The sequence below is a fragment of the Lutjanus erythropterus genome, chromosome 3 (genome assembly GCF_056507025.1).
Source record: "Lutjanus erythropterus isolate fLutEry1 chromosome 3, fLutEry1.hap2, whole genome shotgun sequence".
Lineage (NCBI taxonomy): Eukaryota > Metazoa > Chordata > Actinopteri > Lutjaniformes > Lutjanidae > Lutjanus > Lutjanus erythropterus.
The window spans coordinates 42,187,122-42,204,502 of NC_139319.1; the positions used below are offsets into that span (position 1 = coordinate 42,187,122).

Genomic DNA, 17,381 nt, shown 5'->3' on the forward strand with positions numbered 1-17,381 from the left:
TATAAAGATGATATGAAAATAAAATGTACAACAAGTACAAAATGTAGGGAATGGGAAGAAGAATAGCAAAAATCATCAAGGTCTGCTAAATGTGCTAAACAGCGTGAATTGGACTAACATTATTTATTCACCTACCGAAACAATAAAAATGGGCCTTTGGCAATTAAACTTACATTATTTATACAGAATATTAGAACAGATACAGATACAGATTCCTTGTCTAGTAAAATAATCTATGTAATTTGTTCAGAAAATAATGCTAAATAGTTGTGCAAAATTTCAAATATTTGGAAACATCATCTTAAGATTCTGGAGGAAATGCTTTCTGAATAAATTTAAATGAAACCGCTCTAATCTTCTTATCTCAAGTATTTGTGAAGTTTCGTCCAAGAAATATTTTTATTTTTCATGTTAATTTTTAGAATTTTTCCCTTTTTTGTATAGCATTAGGCTTTGCGATAGCTTCATTCTGAAACAGGGAACGAACAGTTGTCTTGTGATTCTTACGGAATGGAGAGAAACAAATTCTCCAACAACGTCAGCCAACAGGTTTTTTATCACGGCATGAAGGGTTTCCTAAGGTGAAGCCTTTACTTTGAAAGGAATGAGCGGAACTTGCGTTTTGAGATGATCTAGCTTGATTCGATTGGCTGCTGGAGGCTGCAGGCTGAATATTAGTGACCCCGCAGACACTCCTGAATCCAGGATAAGGAGTAATAATACCGCACTGTCTGGATAAAGTAGTCTGGAACCATATTTATAGAAACATTTGCCTTAAATAAGCCTTATTTTTTTAACGGACAACATTTATCCGACTCTGGAATGTGACGCCGTCTCAATGGAAATATTGTCCTGATGATTTGTCACTCAAGAGCGGCTGTCACAGTAGAACTAACGTTAAGGTAGACTGCCTGTTGTAAAAACTATATTTTCTAAGTATTTTTGGCTGCTTTCTTTTCGTCTGTGAGCTGTTAAACACGCATGGTGCTGTGATATATAAAGCTGAGAGGAAGCGGACCGACGACACACCGACAAACCAACCGCTCTGGACTGGTAAGCAACCTGTTCATGTCCGGAGGATTAACGTTACTGTCGAGCTTACATCAGCCAGTCACCTACACACACATCCGTGCAGCTCACTGTGTTAGCTGTCTGCTAGCTGCTGGCTCGAAGGCTTTAGACTGTTGTGATTTTTCACCTGTCGTTTGACACATGGCTCATGAACGTTAATAATGCAGCCATATGAAATAGCTGGTAAAGCTCATCAGTGTGAGCAACATGTTCCAGTATTTTCCGTTATGTCATCCATATAACCAGGGTTTAGGCGAGGCTACTCGAAACAGCGAGAGACTATTTAACGCTACCTACATATTTTACGTCAGACGTCATTATTTTACGTCATTATTGTATCGTAGACAACCAGTTTACTGGCATATATAACGTTTGGCTTCCGTGCAGAATGCAGGGCTGCTCGCTGAATGTTCAAATGCAGAATGCAGAAACTAGCATCAGTGAACTGTCGGGGGTAATTATTGTAAACACAGGCCCACTTTGTGCCACCTCACACGGGGCCTTTATGAATCATTGAGTCCTGTGATGAATTCAGCATAAATGGTGTTAAAAGTTTTTGAATGATTCTAAGCTGCTCGTTTACACACGACCATAGTGATGGGAGGAGATCGTGGGAATAATAAATAACAGTTACACTTCTGATACATGATGTATGATAATTAACCTGCTGCTCATGGCCGATACTGACAAGAAAACAGATCATTTCAGATTTATGTATTTTAAAAAGAAGTTCATACAACCTGCAATTTCTGCACATCTGAGGGTAAGAAAGGCTCAGGTGTAGTGAGCAAAGATGGATGACTGCTCTGACTGAACCAAATCTGATTGATGTCACTATGACATCAGTCAGATTTGAAACAGAAACAGTTCAATATGCAGGGGCGGATCTAGAGGGGCAACATGGGGTGGCAGCTGCCACGCCAAAAAGATCCCTTGCCATCCTGGCTGCCACCCCAGTTTTGGACTGTTCTGACTAAAAAAAATGTCGAAAAATGTTTGCAGATTTGGAAATAAAATAATAAATTGATTTCTAATGCCAAATTTAGTTATTTACTGTGTGTGACACAATTATTTAATATTTTAGAGTTAGGGATATTTTCGTTTTTCTCAGCAAATATTGATATATGTGATTGTTTGTGATTAAATTGGCAGATATACTTTATTTGGCCACCCCTTTAAGTCTCCATTTCTCTAGATCCACTCCTGGCAATATGTGATATAATTAGTGGGAATGATGGGCAAAAAAAGACATTCGAGGACGTCATTTTGGGCTTCAGGAGACAATGACCAACATTTTTCACCATTTTCTGACGTTTTATAGGCAAAGAAATATTAAGAGAAAATAATCAACAGATTAATCAACTATGAAAGTAATCATTAGTTGCAGCCCTAGTCTGAACTAAACAAACATGCATTATTTCATCTGGAGAACAAGATGGGCCACGTCATCTCTGCAGCACTACAGTATGTCATTATAATGCTGTTTTCTCACACATTTTTCCTTTTTCAAAATAATGTGATTTGTCTCTGAGATCGTGATATTGCAGTTGGCCATTTTGCAATTTCAGTAATGTTATGATTAATCGTGCAGCCCTAGTTCTGACTCTTCAAATGCTTATTGATTTTTTCCAGTAAAGAACTTAAAAAAGCTACTTTGGCTTTTATCAAACATTTTGCTAAAAAATTCAAATAAAATACTTTGACAATCTGTCAAATCAGATATTAAGCTAATATAGTGGAATTTTACCTGCTATAATGTCATCATATAAATAATGAGTAATAATAGGTCTGTGAATTTCTCAATATCAGACAATAATTTATCACCCCAATATTTGTTGTGCATCCCTTGTTGAAATAAGTGAAAACTTCTAAAAAATGTAGGTGACACCAGTAAATTCAGTGTCAAAGACCTCATGTCTTTTTCTTGCAAGTATCTCTCATTTGTTGCTAAGCAAGAGATGTCAAATTTCTGTATGGAGCTTGGAGCAACATATGGCTGGTTGATAAGGACAAAATCAAATACAATATAATTGACCAAATACCTCATTATCAGTATTTACACATATTGCGACAATATTGTAAGGATTCTGTTGGTGCTTTCACAAAATATTAACACAGTGAGATAAATAATCATCAGTAATGTGATTATAATGTCTGAGTTGGTCAATTATAGAACAGCTAGAAGAGGCTTGTAAGTTACATCATTTTATTTTAATGCAGCCTTTAAAGACAACATTCATGTCATATCAGAATATCAATATGATGTTGATTTATTGTCCAGCCATAGAGTGACGAGAGAAAGTCTGAGGCCTTGTAGCCTTTCAGAGAAGCACAGCCTAAAAACATATCATAAAAGATCAAAATAAAAATAAATAAAACAATGTCTCCAAGATAATATATCAAATTGTATCGTAATATTGTGATATATTCAAAGATTCATGGCAGTGGTTCATTTTGTGTTGTGTTTAAATCCCCAAACACTAGATAGCAGTGTTGTTACCTTTCTTTCCTGTTCCGATTGTATAAAAAGTAAAGTTTTTAACTATGGTGGTTTGTTTATTATGCTCTGACAGTTTTCCTAAAGGCAACATATCACCTTACACTGTGGCAGTATATGGCAATATATTGAATTGTAACCCCTTTATTGTGATATGTATCATATCACCAGATTCTTGCCAATACACAGCCCTAATTAGTAACAGATAGTATCATGCAGAGTGGGGCCGTGATGCCAGTCATCGACCGCTGAGCCCTCTGCCATCATATTGTTGTATTTAAAGGAGCATCAGCTGAGCAAAAATGAAGGATGGGTTTATTATAGTAGCACGGCAACAGCAGAAATTAGTGCCCAATTTTGGGGGGGGGCAAATCATACTTGTGGGCAAATAGTCCAACAATTTAAGAACAACATTTCTCACCACATAATTTCAAGGAATTTAGAGATTTCACCATCTACAATCTATAATATCATTCAAAGATTCAGAGAATCCAGAGAAATTTCTGCATCGAAGGGCCAAGGCTAAAAACCAACATTGAATGTCTGTGACCTTTGACCCCTCAGGCAGCACTGCATTAAGAACCCATGGAATTTAAGACTGTACAGGCTTGGGAACATCTCAGAAAAACATTGTCAGTAAACACAGTTTGTTGCTGCATCTACAAATGCAAGTTAAAGGGTAACTTAAACATTTGGATCATGAGTTCCCATATTTTTGTGTTTAAGTGACTAATAAGGACAACAACCTCTGAAACTGGTCCGTTATTGAGTAAGACAGTCCACAGTGTAATTAGAGCTGCAACAATTAATCAAAGAATGGATCATTGATCAATTATTAAATTAAACAACGACTATTTAAATAATCGATTAATTGGGTTGAGTCATTTTTTTAAACAATCAAAGTAATCTGATTCTAGCTTCTTAAATGTGAATATTTTCTGGTTTCTGTCTGGTGATGTAATCTTGGACTGTAGGGAAACACTGATCAACGTTTTTCACTATTTTTTGAACCAAAAAGCTAGTAGATTAATCAAAAAAAGACATGAAAAATCTATTTTTCAACTGATAAGATTGTGGGAGGATTAATGAATTGATTAATTGAGAAAATAATCATCAGATTAAATGACAATGAAAATAATAATTTTCTGCTGGCCTAAATGTCAAAATGCTTGTTTTACCTCTGACATGCTCAAAGCTTCATCACAAGCCATGTCTGATATATGTCACAGAACGCAGGATTCTCAGACAAAAAACATGTGGGCTATTGGATATCTTTTTGTACAACTGTTTGATTACTAATTGATTGACGTGCAGCATCATTTTGGTTATGGGATTAAAATTGTATTGAATTATGTATTCAGTTCAGAGTGTTGTTCAAAGAAAAGCTGATGTATCACTGTGGTAAAGTTTTTGGAACACGTTGCAGGCACCATATTCAGAATGAGTGTACGGCCTATTTACAAAAAACAATAACATTTAGCAGTTGAGCATTAAATATCTTGTCTTTTTATGGCATTCAACTGAAAATGGGTCAAAAAGGATTTGTGAATCATTGCTTTCTGCTTTTATTCCTACACAGCGTCCCACTTTTTCGTAATCTGGGTTGTATTGTCCACTTTGATGCAACACAGGGAGATGTTTTGTCAGAGCCAGATCACACCCTGTGGATAGTAACTCTCGTCTCTTGGGTCTGTTTGTCTCCGTGGGTTCCAGTTTGTGTGGTTGCTTGGCTATACAGTACATTTGATTCCCCAGCCAACGAATGCTGTAACAGTGAGTAATTTTGATTGCAGGAGCCAAGAAACACACTCAAGAAGCAGGCTATCTTTCAAGTGTGTAAAACACTGACATAGTGCCTTTTCATGAAAATCAGATCAGATCCAGACAGTGTGCTCCAGCTCTGATCTGTTAAACAGGACCAACAAGAACATAAGTCTGAGGAAAACACTGGATTTTCAGAAATATCTTTATGATCATGAAAATAGTCAAATGAAGGAAATATTAAAAATAGCAAAAACATATTTGCTGTTTAAAACTTCATCTTAAAGCTGTTGTAAATAAGGATTAGAATAAACACTACAAACATTTACAAGTGAACTGCTTTTCTTTCAGTTGTACAGTTCCAAAAGGTTTCTTCTCAATAGGCTGAGGTTCTACCCAGAACCCTGTGCTTCCAGAGAACCCTTTTTTTAAAGAAAGAGTTTGTCGATGGTTCTTTGTAACATTACGGGTTCCATTAAGAACTTGTTTCATCCACAGAGCCTTTTTAGATTTCAGCTATCCGTGAAGAAATCTTTCACTAAGTGTTCGACAGTAGTTTTTTGTACCTTGATATATAAGGGTTCTTGGTGGAACCCCCTAGTTGGGTTCTAGATTAAAAAAAACTTAAACTTAAAATATAAAAAGGGTTTGGATTGAACTCCCTGGTGAGTTCTAGTTAAACCCTTGGAATATAACAAGGTCTCAGTAGAACGTCCTGAGTGTGTTCTAAATAAAACCACTGGAATATAAAACGTGCTTGGTAGAACCCCCTGGGTGTGTTCTTGATAAAGACAAAGGAATATAAAGGGTTCTTGGTAGAACCCCCTGATTGTGCTCTAGAAAAAAACATTAGAATATGAAACTGTTCTTGTTACAACCCTCTGAATGTGTTCTAGATAAAACCCTTACAATTTAAAAAGGTTCTCTGTAGAACCCACGGGGTGGGTTGTTGTTGGCACTCTTAGTGGGTGGAAACGTTCTGAATAGAACCCCAGAGAAGATTTTCATTGGAACCCCATTACACCATAGAAGGGTTCTCTGTAGAACATCTCATGGGGGGTTTTGGGTGAAAGCTTTCACAGATGGTTCTAGGTATAACCCTTTATGTTAGGTTCCAGGTAGAACTCTCTGAAAGGGATCCAAGTGGAACCTTTATAAAATGTTCTAACAGGATCCAAAAGAGTGTGTGTCCTCCTATGTGGACAAGCTGAGGTTCTAGTCAGGGTCTTCATGTGTGATGTTGTTGTGTCTCCTTTGTCCTCCACAGTGATGGATAATGCTCATACGAAGACGGTGGAGGAGGTTCTGGGCTTCTTCAGTGTGAATGAGTCCACAGGTCTGAGCTGTGAGCAGCTGAAGAAGAACAGGGAGAGATGGGGACCAAACGGTACAAACATTTGTTGTTTTTGTTGTACTTTTGTGTCTAAATGTCTCCCAAACAAATCAGCTGTTGGCTGCAGCCACACAACAGCAGTTTCATCCATTTCATTACCCACAATTCTCTCCAAGTCAGATCCGGCCTTGTTAATAATATGAGCCCTGACCTATGATTTAACACACACACACAGTCACTCACTTGTCACTCACTTGTGTTCTTGGAAATGTATTTGTTAATTGGTGCACCTGTGCTCCTGCAGCTGTCAGTGTGTTTCCTCACTGACCATGTGTCCAGCTTGTGGCTATCAGGAGCTAATACTGTCATGGCACTTTTTACAAGCAGCAAAACCACTGACAGGATTCATTCTTCTTACAGGAAATCATTGAAAACACTGAATTTTAATGTAGTGTTTCCAAGGCATTACAATTTCCTGGATTTTGGATAAATTGCTTGAAATTGTCATTGCATTACTTTCACAATAAATCTCTCTCTGACTGAATAGTTCCCTTTTTAGATGAAGAAATAAAATAAGTCAGAGAGCCTAATTGCTTTTGTCTTTCACACAAAATGAACACGACTCCCATGAGCGTCTCTTGTCGCTCTGCATGTTCGGCTATGCTTTGTGTGACCTGTCAGTCTTTACTGTCCTCTGACAGAACAGACACGACCACCTGCTGGAAGGTCACTGTTTCAATGAGCATTGCTTGAAAAGTAAAAATTAAAAAAGGAAAAAAGCTAAGGATTTTATTGAAATTAAAGTTTGTCTAATCATTGTTTTGAGTGATTTTATATAGCCTCAGCCAGGTTATAAAAAACGTCAGGTCTACTTATAGATAGTTGTGTTTGTTGTGTTGTGGACGTCAGCTTGACAACATTTTCTGACATTTTCATCGACCAAACAACTAATTGATTAGTGGAGAAAACGTTTGACCAGATTGATCGATGTTGAAAATTGTAATGCAAAAATGATTACTCCCTCTAATCATCACAGGAAAGACTGTGTCCTCCACATGTTTGGACCTGTTTTTCAACTAACAAGATTGTGACAGGATTAATCGATTAATTGAGAAAATAATTGACTGAACAGTGAAAATGATTGTTAGTTGCAGCCCTAGATTACAAAATGTTTTCTCTCTCTTTATTTATCATGCAGATTACCATCTCATTGACGTTATTGTATATTTATTACATGAATATGAAGCACTGAAACAACTGTATGAAAAATCATATTTCAATTATTTTGAATGAAATTGCTGTATGCAATGTGTTTAGAGGGAATGAGTATTTTTGGATCATAATTTTCATTTTCACTGGAATAAAGACTATTAAAATCATGATGATGTAACATTTGCTGGGGTCTGTGCCAAACATGTTTCATCTGGAGAACAGGATTTTAGGCCATGTCAGCTATGCAGCACTACACTACTTGAGCATGATGGTATTTTGTCACATTTTTCCTTCATTAAAAACTAGATATTGAACATGGCCATGTTGTGATTTCGATAATATTGCTATTAATTGTGTAGTTATTCAAACACACAGCTGTATAATACAGTATAGTATGGTATTGTATATAAAATATAGCTTACTGTAGTTTCACTGCTGCATGTCATTGGCTTGTTTTTGGTAGTTTGTTGACTTTCTTTTTCCTGTTATCATTGCGATGTGCGTGCAACAAAAGAAAAAAATAGAACTACTGTAATTTTTAATTGTTTTGCAGAGGAATGATTCTGTCCCAAGCATTGTGATCCATGTAAGAAGTTTCCTCTGTGTGTAGTTAATCACAATTAAAAGCTGGAAAACTTGAAAATGCTGGAAAAATGCTTAAATTTTACTTTGTTGTAGGAACCCTGAACTTTAATCTCACAGTCTCTGATCACACCAATTTTCTCCCAAATGTTCAACTTGGTCTTCGACAATTTGATGTTCTCCACAGGCTATTTTAGCCATTATGTTATCCATTCTGATGCTAACTAGCAGCTAGCCTACATTGTCTCATTGCCTGCATTGTAATATCAGTGACAATCATTATTTGTGGGGTCAAAGGTTGTGTCGTATGATTTCACATTAGAAAACTACAGGTACAGGACTCAAACAAAAATGATCACCATCTTTAAGATTTAAAAAACATTTTCATGCAAAATATCACATTAGACTTAATTCAGGTTAAGGCTTCTCATATGCCACAACTCCACTGATGAAATGTTAAGTAACTGTGTAACATGAATACACACTTACTGTACAGTGCTTCCATGCTGCATCATATTCATCATATATTCTGTAAAATCCAGTGAGAGGCCTACTGTACTGTACATCTGCATTATGTCAAAGGGAAAGTCTGCCATATATTTACTGTAATAAATCATAAAATAACCACAATGTATCCTCAGAGATCAAGGAATCATGTTAAGTGGAAATTCTCACTTCAGTTAATATGAACAATGTGTCCCCTGTTGAGATTTCTATTCCGGAATAGAATAACTGCTTTGTATGTCTGTTTCACATTAATCTGAAGAGTTCAAATTGATGCTGAATTTTTGCCAAATGCGCGAGAGTCTGTTTATGAGTCATAAGAAATCATTAATAATCTTGCAGAAGGTGCAGATGTTTATAACTGTTAAAATGAGCAAAATGTTAATGGAGTTTGGCTGCAGGGAGACAGGCAGCCACTGAACTCATCGTCCAGAGTGTTTTATTTCAGAGCAGTGGGCTTTCATTTTCAGGATAACAGGTTTAAATTTACATTGATAGACAAGTGACAGTTATAAACAGCTGATCAACTGATTGTTATTGTCAATTTATGGTGATGCACTCATCCTGCGCTCCTGTGGAGCTCCTGCAACCTGCCTGTCTCTGCCCTTTCTAAGGAAGAGGGAGCAGAGGGAAACAACTCTCTTCAATCACAGACTGTGTATTAAACAGGATTACAGCCTATTTAATATACAGTCTATGGCTCCAGCTCACTGTTTGGACTGCTGTACTTATTTTTGCCTACACAAAGGCTACGTACAGGAAAACTAACTGATCACTGCTCTGCACTGTAATTTATAAAAGTATCTCGTGATGATGATGTAATTGTTTTTCTTCTTCTCCATCTTCTGTCCTTTCTCTCTGTCTAACTCTTTCTTTACTCACAGAATTGCCAGCTGAAGAAGGTGAGCGATTTATTTTTTATTGTAGCCTCTTCTGTTTCTCTTTTCTTCTTGTTTGTTCCATCATCATTATCTCAAACTACTGTCTTTGTTCTGCTCCTCATGCCGTTCCTTGGTGTTCCTGTGCAGGGAAATCTCTTTGGGAGCTGGTCCTGGAACAGTTTGAGGATCTGTTGGTTCGAATCTTGCTGCTGGCTGCGTGCATCTCCTTTGTAAGGAAACCACTAGCAAATGATTTGCTCCCACTCAGCAGTTATAACAGTCATTCCTACGACATGTTTGTGAAGTTTGTTTGACTGTGTGTTTGTGCAGACTAGCACATTAGTTGAACACTGCTGTGTATACGCACCAGTGACAGGAGTGTTATAACACAGAGCTACATTGAATACACTCCTTCACCTTATTCTCGGTCCTGTCTTATGTCTCGTAGACCCTGGCCTGGTTCGAAGAAGGGGAAGGGACGATCACAGCCTTTGTTGAACCTTTTGTCATCCTCCTCATCCTCATCGCCAACGCTATCGTAGGAGTTTGGCAGGTAAACACCATGTGTTCTGTGGACATCAAGTCATTTTTTTAAACCAGTTAATAATATTTATCAGTCTTTAAAGATTTGTTGTGACGGGTCCAAGCCAGTCAGTCCCAGTTTTATATTTTACAACTTTAAACAGTAGGTGATATGAGGGGGGAAATCATCCAATCACCCAGGGCCCCGTTTCCCAGAGCCTTCGTAGTGCTACGTGCGTTGTAAGTTGTATTTTAAGGGGCCCTGGGAAACGGGGCCCTGATCATTTAAAAAAAAAAAAAAGTGAAAAAAATGCTCTGTTGGAGCCACTTCTTTGTGTCTGTAGTCACCACTATAGGCGAATCCGGTGTCTCCCTACAGTTTGAGTGCGAATTAGTGCGAGCTATTATAAGAAGTTTACAGTTTTCTATTTTTACGCTTACCTTTTATGTAACGTTGCTTTTAACAGCTATGTCTTGGAAGTCGGGAAATACCTGTGCAGTTTGGTTGTTCCTACAGGCGTTTCAAATTTCACCTTTTGACAGAAATGGAATACAAAATACACACATCTTAATGAAGAGTGATGAAGAGAGTGGCTCTATACACTCAGGTTCACCAAGTGTATAGAGCCAAGCCAAACCAGCAGACACCAAGGTGGACCCAACATGCCACCGCAGCAATGGCAGTGCCACAGGATGGCAGAACACACCACACCATAACAATAATAATAATAATAATAATAATGATAAGACACGATACTACTAATACTATACTGTATTATAGTATACTATAAGACACACAGTAGAAATACACATTATATACACTATAAATTCCAATATTCCTCATTCTGTAGTCTTAGTCAATGTCCCACCCACAGCACTATCTAACTGGTTACATGTCACAACTGATAGTCAATCAACGCTGAAGGCTGTGTCACAGACAGGCTGTAGGCTGCTCCTGAGAATGACAGATGTTTGTCAGAGGGGAAGCAGCAGCACGTTACAATAAACAGCACAATCTTATGATCTACTGCTGTGACACGCATATCCACTTTAGTTTTGATTACGTTTAGTCCACAGATCACATATGGACCAAACTGTATGGTGCGATCCGTACGGCCACGTACGGACAAAGAGGTAGAGGGAATGTTCTCCAAACATTAATGAAATGCTGCAGATTAGATCGTGCAGGGATAATGTTTGTGGTCGATCTCATTAGAGATGCACTCACATAATAATAATAATAATAAATTATTTATATAGCACTTTTCATAACGGTGTTACAAAGTGATTTACAAAGGAAAGTAAAACCAGACAAGACGGATAAATCTCCTACCTAACACAACAACGATATAACGCCAGAAATGAAAGTGATCACAACAGATATTTGGCAGCTGGTGCAGCAGTGATGACTGGGGTCTGTCAGAACCTTCATCAGCAGAGTCATCACACAAACAGTTCCATAACTTTCAAATCTCATATTATCATGCACTTTATTACATTTCCACTGGTTGTCCACACACAGCACACACACAGTGGGTTTCCCTCAGTAATATCAAATGTATTAAGTACTCAAATTATCAGCATGGTGAATAAATGTAAGGAAATAAATATCGGCTTGTGAACTGGCTGCTCCACCAGCAGACTACTTTTAATTCATAATTACACCATGTCTGAACAGACAGAGATCCATCAGTTTTGCTGTCCATTTAACACCAGATATCACTAAGACTGCATTTTCTATTTCTTTCTCTTTTTTTAGATTAACCACATAATCACGTTCTTTCAAAGCATGAGTCATACCTAACAACGGTGTCAACCACACAACCACACAAAGTTTCTGTTCCTTCCTGCTCTCAGTTTCTCTGAGAGTTTTCATAAGTCACTCACTCACTAAGCTAGGACTCCTTGATAGAAGTTCATAGGATGTTTGTGAATACGGCCCCTGTAGTCTAACAGTATTGTATTAACTGGCCCGACGTTTATGGAAGCTGCTGTAAGGCTGCACACACTTAATCCGTGTTTTAATCAACATTTTAACTGTATTGTTAAATCTGTGGCACTGTCCGTGGTGCTGATGTGCAGACAGATTTGTGATTGCACCTTTTTCCAAAAGTCCCACCATTCTGTCAGTTTTATATTGGAGCTATAACACTGTCTAAATTATGTATTATAAATATTCAGTTCTATACTATATCATCCCTTATGTGCTGAAGGGCTATGATGCAATTATACAATGGTTATCAATAAATCAAAATTTTTCATTCCTATGCATGATTAGTTTTTTTTCACTGTGTGACTACTTGCTAATTGTAAAACATTTCCTATGTGTAATGATATAAACAATAATTAGTTAAGGTGGCCCCCACACTACAGGAGAAACTTCACAGATTCTCTGCTCTCTAATCTCAAACACCCACACCAATTTGAAAATAATGGCACACCACACACTACAGGATAGTATCAAAATGATTGTGCCAGAGGGAGCACAATCTCATGTGATTTCATGTGGAACGTGACCCGCATGATTCCATCTAGCAGCAGACGTAAACAACGGAGATGGATGTAGCGGAATAACTCGCTGTAGTAATGCTTTGCAGTGAGAATTAATAAGCATAAGTTAAACAAGTCTGGATGAGACGTGGTCAACACAACATTTCTATTCTTCAGTGAGAACTAAAGGTGAGATCTCAATAGTTTTAGTATCTGTGGTTTTCAAGCTAACATTAGCCACTAAGTCTAGAGTTTACCATTGCTTGGCAACGTACCAACGTAGTCATCCAGATTCTAAATCACAAGGGTGGCCCAGATAATTCTAAGAGCAGATCAGGTGGGTGGGGTGAAGATTGGATCTGTAAACCCCTCACTTTGCCAGATAATCTGGTAGCATAACACTTGAGCCGACCAGAAGGCTGACCCAGATTTCTTCCACTTCTGGGGGGTAAATCTGAGAAAAATTGGCCCAAAAACTCCTTAGACACAACTCCGGTGCTCTGCAGTTGCTCACGCTCAGTCATCCTCACCAAAACTCAAAAAGTATCCAGGTTTAAGAACATAAATACAATGCACATGTTTATGTCTGTTATGTTTCACTATCCAATTGGTTCAGCAGGTCCAGTCTTACAGTTTATTGACTGTCTGAATCGATTCATAATCTTCCAAGAGAGAATTGTGATTCATCTAAGATGAACTATCAAGTAGCGTCACCTTCATGATCACAGTGACAAGTGGAAACGTATAGTTGCAGAAGAGCGAGAGGATCATAGAGAGACAGTGCTGCCTGCAGTGTTCTTCAGCTGTAATTACATTCCCCACAGTAACTGTGTTTACTGTTTTTCATTTACTTTGTGATACAGAGCATTGGTTGCAGGGGCCATGCTGAGCAGTGGTATACAGTGGAAATGGCTCTGTTAGATGTGTGTTACTGAAAAGGAAAGATAAGGAAGCTTGTTTTCAAATTGCTTCATGCTGTATTCACTCTGATCAAGCTCTACTACAATCAGACGCTTGTAAGATATGATGATTCTGTACAGCATTTTTTAAGTTTGAATGTAAATAGCAGCAGCAAGATGTGATGATAATACGGTCAACATAAAAAGTTCGACATCTTGCAAACATTTTCTATCAGCAGTGACTCTTGTGCATGAAGCATCATCAATGCAAAGACAGAGTCCTCCTCCCCTCATCCTGCTGCAGACTTGTGTGTTGGGTCCTGTCAGCTTAGAGTTCACTACATTTTGTCTGTTTCATTTTCCTGACGGGACATGATCCAGGAGCAGCCTTAAATCCAAGCTGGGTTAGCGTAGCTCTTATCCGTGGGTGCTTCCACTCCTCCTGGGGTGGTCCAAGGCGGTGTGTCCAGCTGATCTGGCTGGGTGGTCAAAAGATGCCGTACGCATTGTTCATCGTCTCAACATCTGCTGCTGTTTAATCCCAACCCCATGCTGCATTTTCTATTGCCTATAAGTGTATTTCTGTCATAGGTGTTTCAGCAAATAAGCTGAAGACATAACAGATTAAAAGAGAAAAGTATCAACGTTTGAAAGAGCTACTGGCCACGGCATCTGCATGCACCGCTGTTTGGCATGTAGAGTTGTAATATTTTATATTGAAAATATTTTTGCTTATACATTGTATTCCAAATAAAATAAGTCCTATCAATCCTTGTGTGCATTACACTATTTGCTTGGGACCTTGTCTTTCCAAGGGACAGCAATAAGAAAGTACTTTGATAAAATGTTCATTCATTTCTCTTAATTGCATTAAAAAGCAAACCACCATGAAAGTACATAACGAAAACACCTCAGCTCATAAACATCCTGTCATATCCCTTAATAATGGAGTGAGCTACGAGTGATGCACAAACAGCCAATCGTAACAGACAGACCTCATTTCCTTCAGTTCCCCCATTGACATGTGAGGAACAGCGCTGATAAAACAGGGCTGGTCAGCTCGCCGGTGTGGCAGTTTTTTGGGTGTTTTGAGTCGGACAACAGCTCTCAGAGGTTGAGGTTTTCGGACATTCGGAGGGAACTTGGAGTTCCCTCCAATGCTCCTTTGCATTGCAAGGAGGCTTTGAGATGGGGATCAAATAGGCTACCTTGGCCAGTTTGATGAGGAATCCGATGAGGACTTCGCAGGCCTCCATAACCACAGAGCGCTGTGACCACAGTCATGGCATCTCCTTGCGTTCTTGTGGCATAGATGAGAGGAGCTGTGGCTGGTGCTGATTCATCCTCGCTGGTAATTTCTTGGCCAGTATTTTCACTGGACTTTATGACTGCAGAGATTTAAATCTGTCAGACTTCAACAGATTTTCCTGGTAAAAAATGGTAATTACTGGATAACAGAAAACCCTGGTGTGTGCGTGTGTGTGCGTGGTGGATTCAGTATCATTGCTCCACTGCCTGCCAACTGAGTTGACTCCCTGTATCTGTCTGGCCAGCTTTTGGGAGGAGGTGGAGTCCAGTGAGGTTATCTGAATCAGCAAAAGCCATTCTGCTCCCTCATCTTGTCTAGTTTAACCAAGTTTCTTTAACCAGAACTCACACATGCGCTCTGCAAAAAGCATATCTTTATTCTCCCTAATAAAGTGCGACATGCCCTGCTTAACTGAATCAAATCTTTAAATCACTGGAGATTCCAAGACCAAGTGTGTTTTTGTGCATCTGTGTTTTAGGGCCCCGATACACCGACATTTTGGGCTGTCCAAGCTAGCATGATGAGAGAAACTTCCAGTCTTTTCAGGATCATAGGATTGTTTATCCTATATTCAGTTACCAATTTATTAGGTGCACCTAGCTAAAACTAATGCAGTGCTACAAGCAGCAGCAGTCCTGCAGTATATACTCCCTTCATGAAGCTTGCTATGTTCAGTTTTTGTTGAAACTGTTTGAGAAAGTTGTTGACTCAACTATATGATAATTTTGGAGGCTGCAGTTTAAAGTGCTGTGGAATTCCACTGCATTATAATGACAGGTGTTTTCATTATTTTGTGCACCACAGTGCAGGGTAGGCTAAATAACAGGATGGGAGTTTTCGTATAAGTCCTCCAATTCTTTATTAGAGACACTGGTCACATGTGGGACAACAGTGTGGTTCATCTTGTGTTGTGTTGCGTTGTTTGAACTGGTGTTTCCTGTTGGCCTAGTTTGGGTTGTAACAAAGACCAATTTGAGGCATCCAATGATTTTTAAAGCCTGTTGAATGTGTTTCTGTCTCTTGTAGAGATGCATGGATCGACCGGCCAGAGACCAGAACCGGCCGGTTTTCAGTGTGACCAGCCCTGACTGGTGACCGGCCGGTCAGCGTCACATATCCGATTCTGTGCCCGTCATTGTCACACACGTGTTCTGCATGATGGTCACGTCATGTGAGCAGCAGACAAATTGACCGTGATATCACCACAGCGCTGATAACAACTACAGGAGCGACAGGAAGAACAGGATAAAGAGAAGACAGACAGTCTACAATGAGACAGAGCAGCTGATAATGTCGCAAAACAGCCATAAACTCGCTCTAGCTCTTCAGGCTAATGTTAGCCTGTCCCTCTCACTTCCTGTTCTGGCTGAAGAATAAACAACCTGTGTTGATGCGTCTCCTCAAACATTTTCTCATCCAGACTTGTTTAACTTCTGCATCTGTTTTTCTCATGGCAAAGTTTTACTGCAGCAAACTGTTCCACCGCGTCCGTCTCCGGTTTGTTTACATCTGCTTCCACAGGAGATCATGTGAAATCCCGCGAGATCCTGGAATCTTGTGGGATTTCACATTCAGCTGATTCATAATCTTAATGTAAAACTATAATAAACCCTGGCTGTAACCTGGAGGACTGGAGAAAATTTAAATAGTATTTAATGAATATTTAATAGTCAGTGTCTTATTATGAACATCAAATTAAATTTTTATAAGAAAAGTTGCAAATATGTTTGTGAATGCTGTCAATTGAAGTTCTTAGAAAGACTGAAATTGGAATCGGCCAAAATCGTAATCAGCAGGTCAGACCCTTATAAAAAATGGAACTTGGAATCGGCTAAGAAAATTGCAATCGGTGCATCTTGGGTTTAGTTTCAGTGTTATCTCCACAGTCAATTTCCCTTATTCTGTATGTCTGAATCACGACTTTAAACAACTCACGCACATTTAATTTAATAACTAATGTAATATTTTCACTGAGCCTCCTCTGAAACTGGTTGTAACATTTCAATGTATGGTTAGAATAAAATAGAGGTCATTGGTTTGTGTATGTGGCCTTTCTGCACTTTTCAATTTTGAAGTTGTCCTGCTTTCAGAAATACTGCAAACACACTCTCTTTACCATTTTAAAGTATTTAAAATGTAAAGTATTTGTCTGCTGGAGATGCGTGATATAGGATGTTTGCCGATATACTGATATTTTCCAATCTTTTTTGCATTAAAGCATCATCTTATCTGCCTGTGATGTTGGCAGCAATGTTTGTTTGAGGCCGATGTGACTTTTCATATTAAAGCTTTTACCAGCAAATACCCATGATGTGCTGAT

At 38.6% G+C, this 17,381-nt stretch overlaps 1 protein-coding gene across 1 annotated transcript in view; it reads left to right on the forward strand.

Moving 5' to 3' along the window:
- The first annotated feature begins 677 nt into the window (after nucleotides 1–677).
- Nucleotides 678–17,381, forward strand: part of LOC146330772 (sarcoplasmic/endoplasmic reticulum calcium ATPase 2) — a 43,801-nt gene continuing 27,097 nt past the window's right edge. The window contains exons 1-5 of the mRNA XM_084746887.1: nucleotides 678–1,053; nucleotides 6,597–6,716; nucleotides 9,845–9,862; nucleotides 9,989–10,071; nucleotides 10,290–10,394. Coding sequence (XP_084603013.1) covers nucleotides 6,599–6,716; nucleotides 9,845–9,862; nucleotides 9,989–10,071; nucleotides 10,290–10,394 — 324 coding nt within the window. The 5' untranslated portion in view covers nucleotides 678–1,053; nucleotides 6,597–6,598. The remainder of the gene's footprint in view (nucleotides 1,054–6,596; nucleotides 6,717–9,844; nucleotides 9,863–9,988; nucleotides 10,072–10,289; nucleotides 10,395–17,381) is intronic.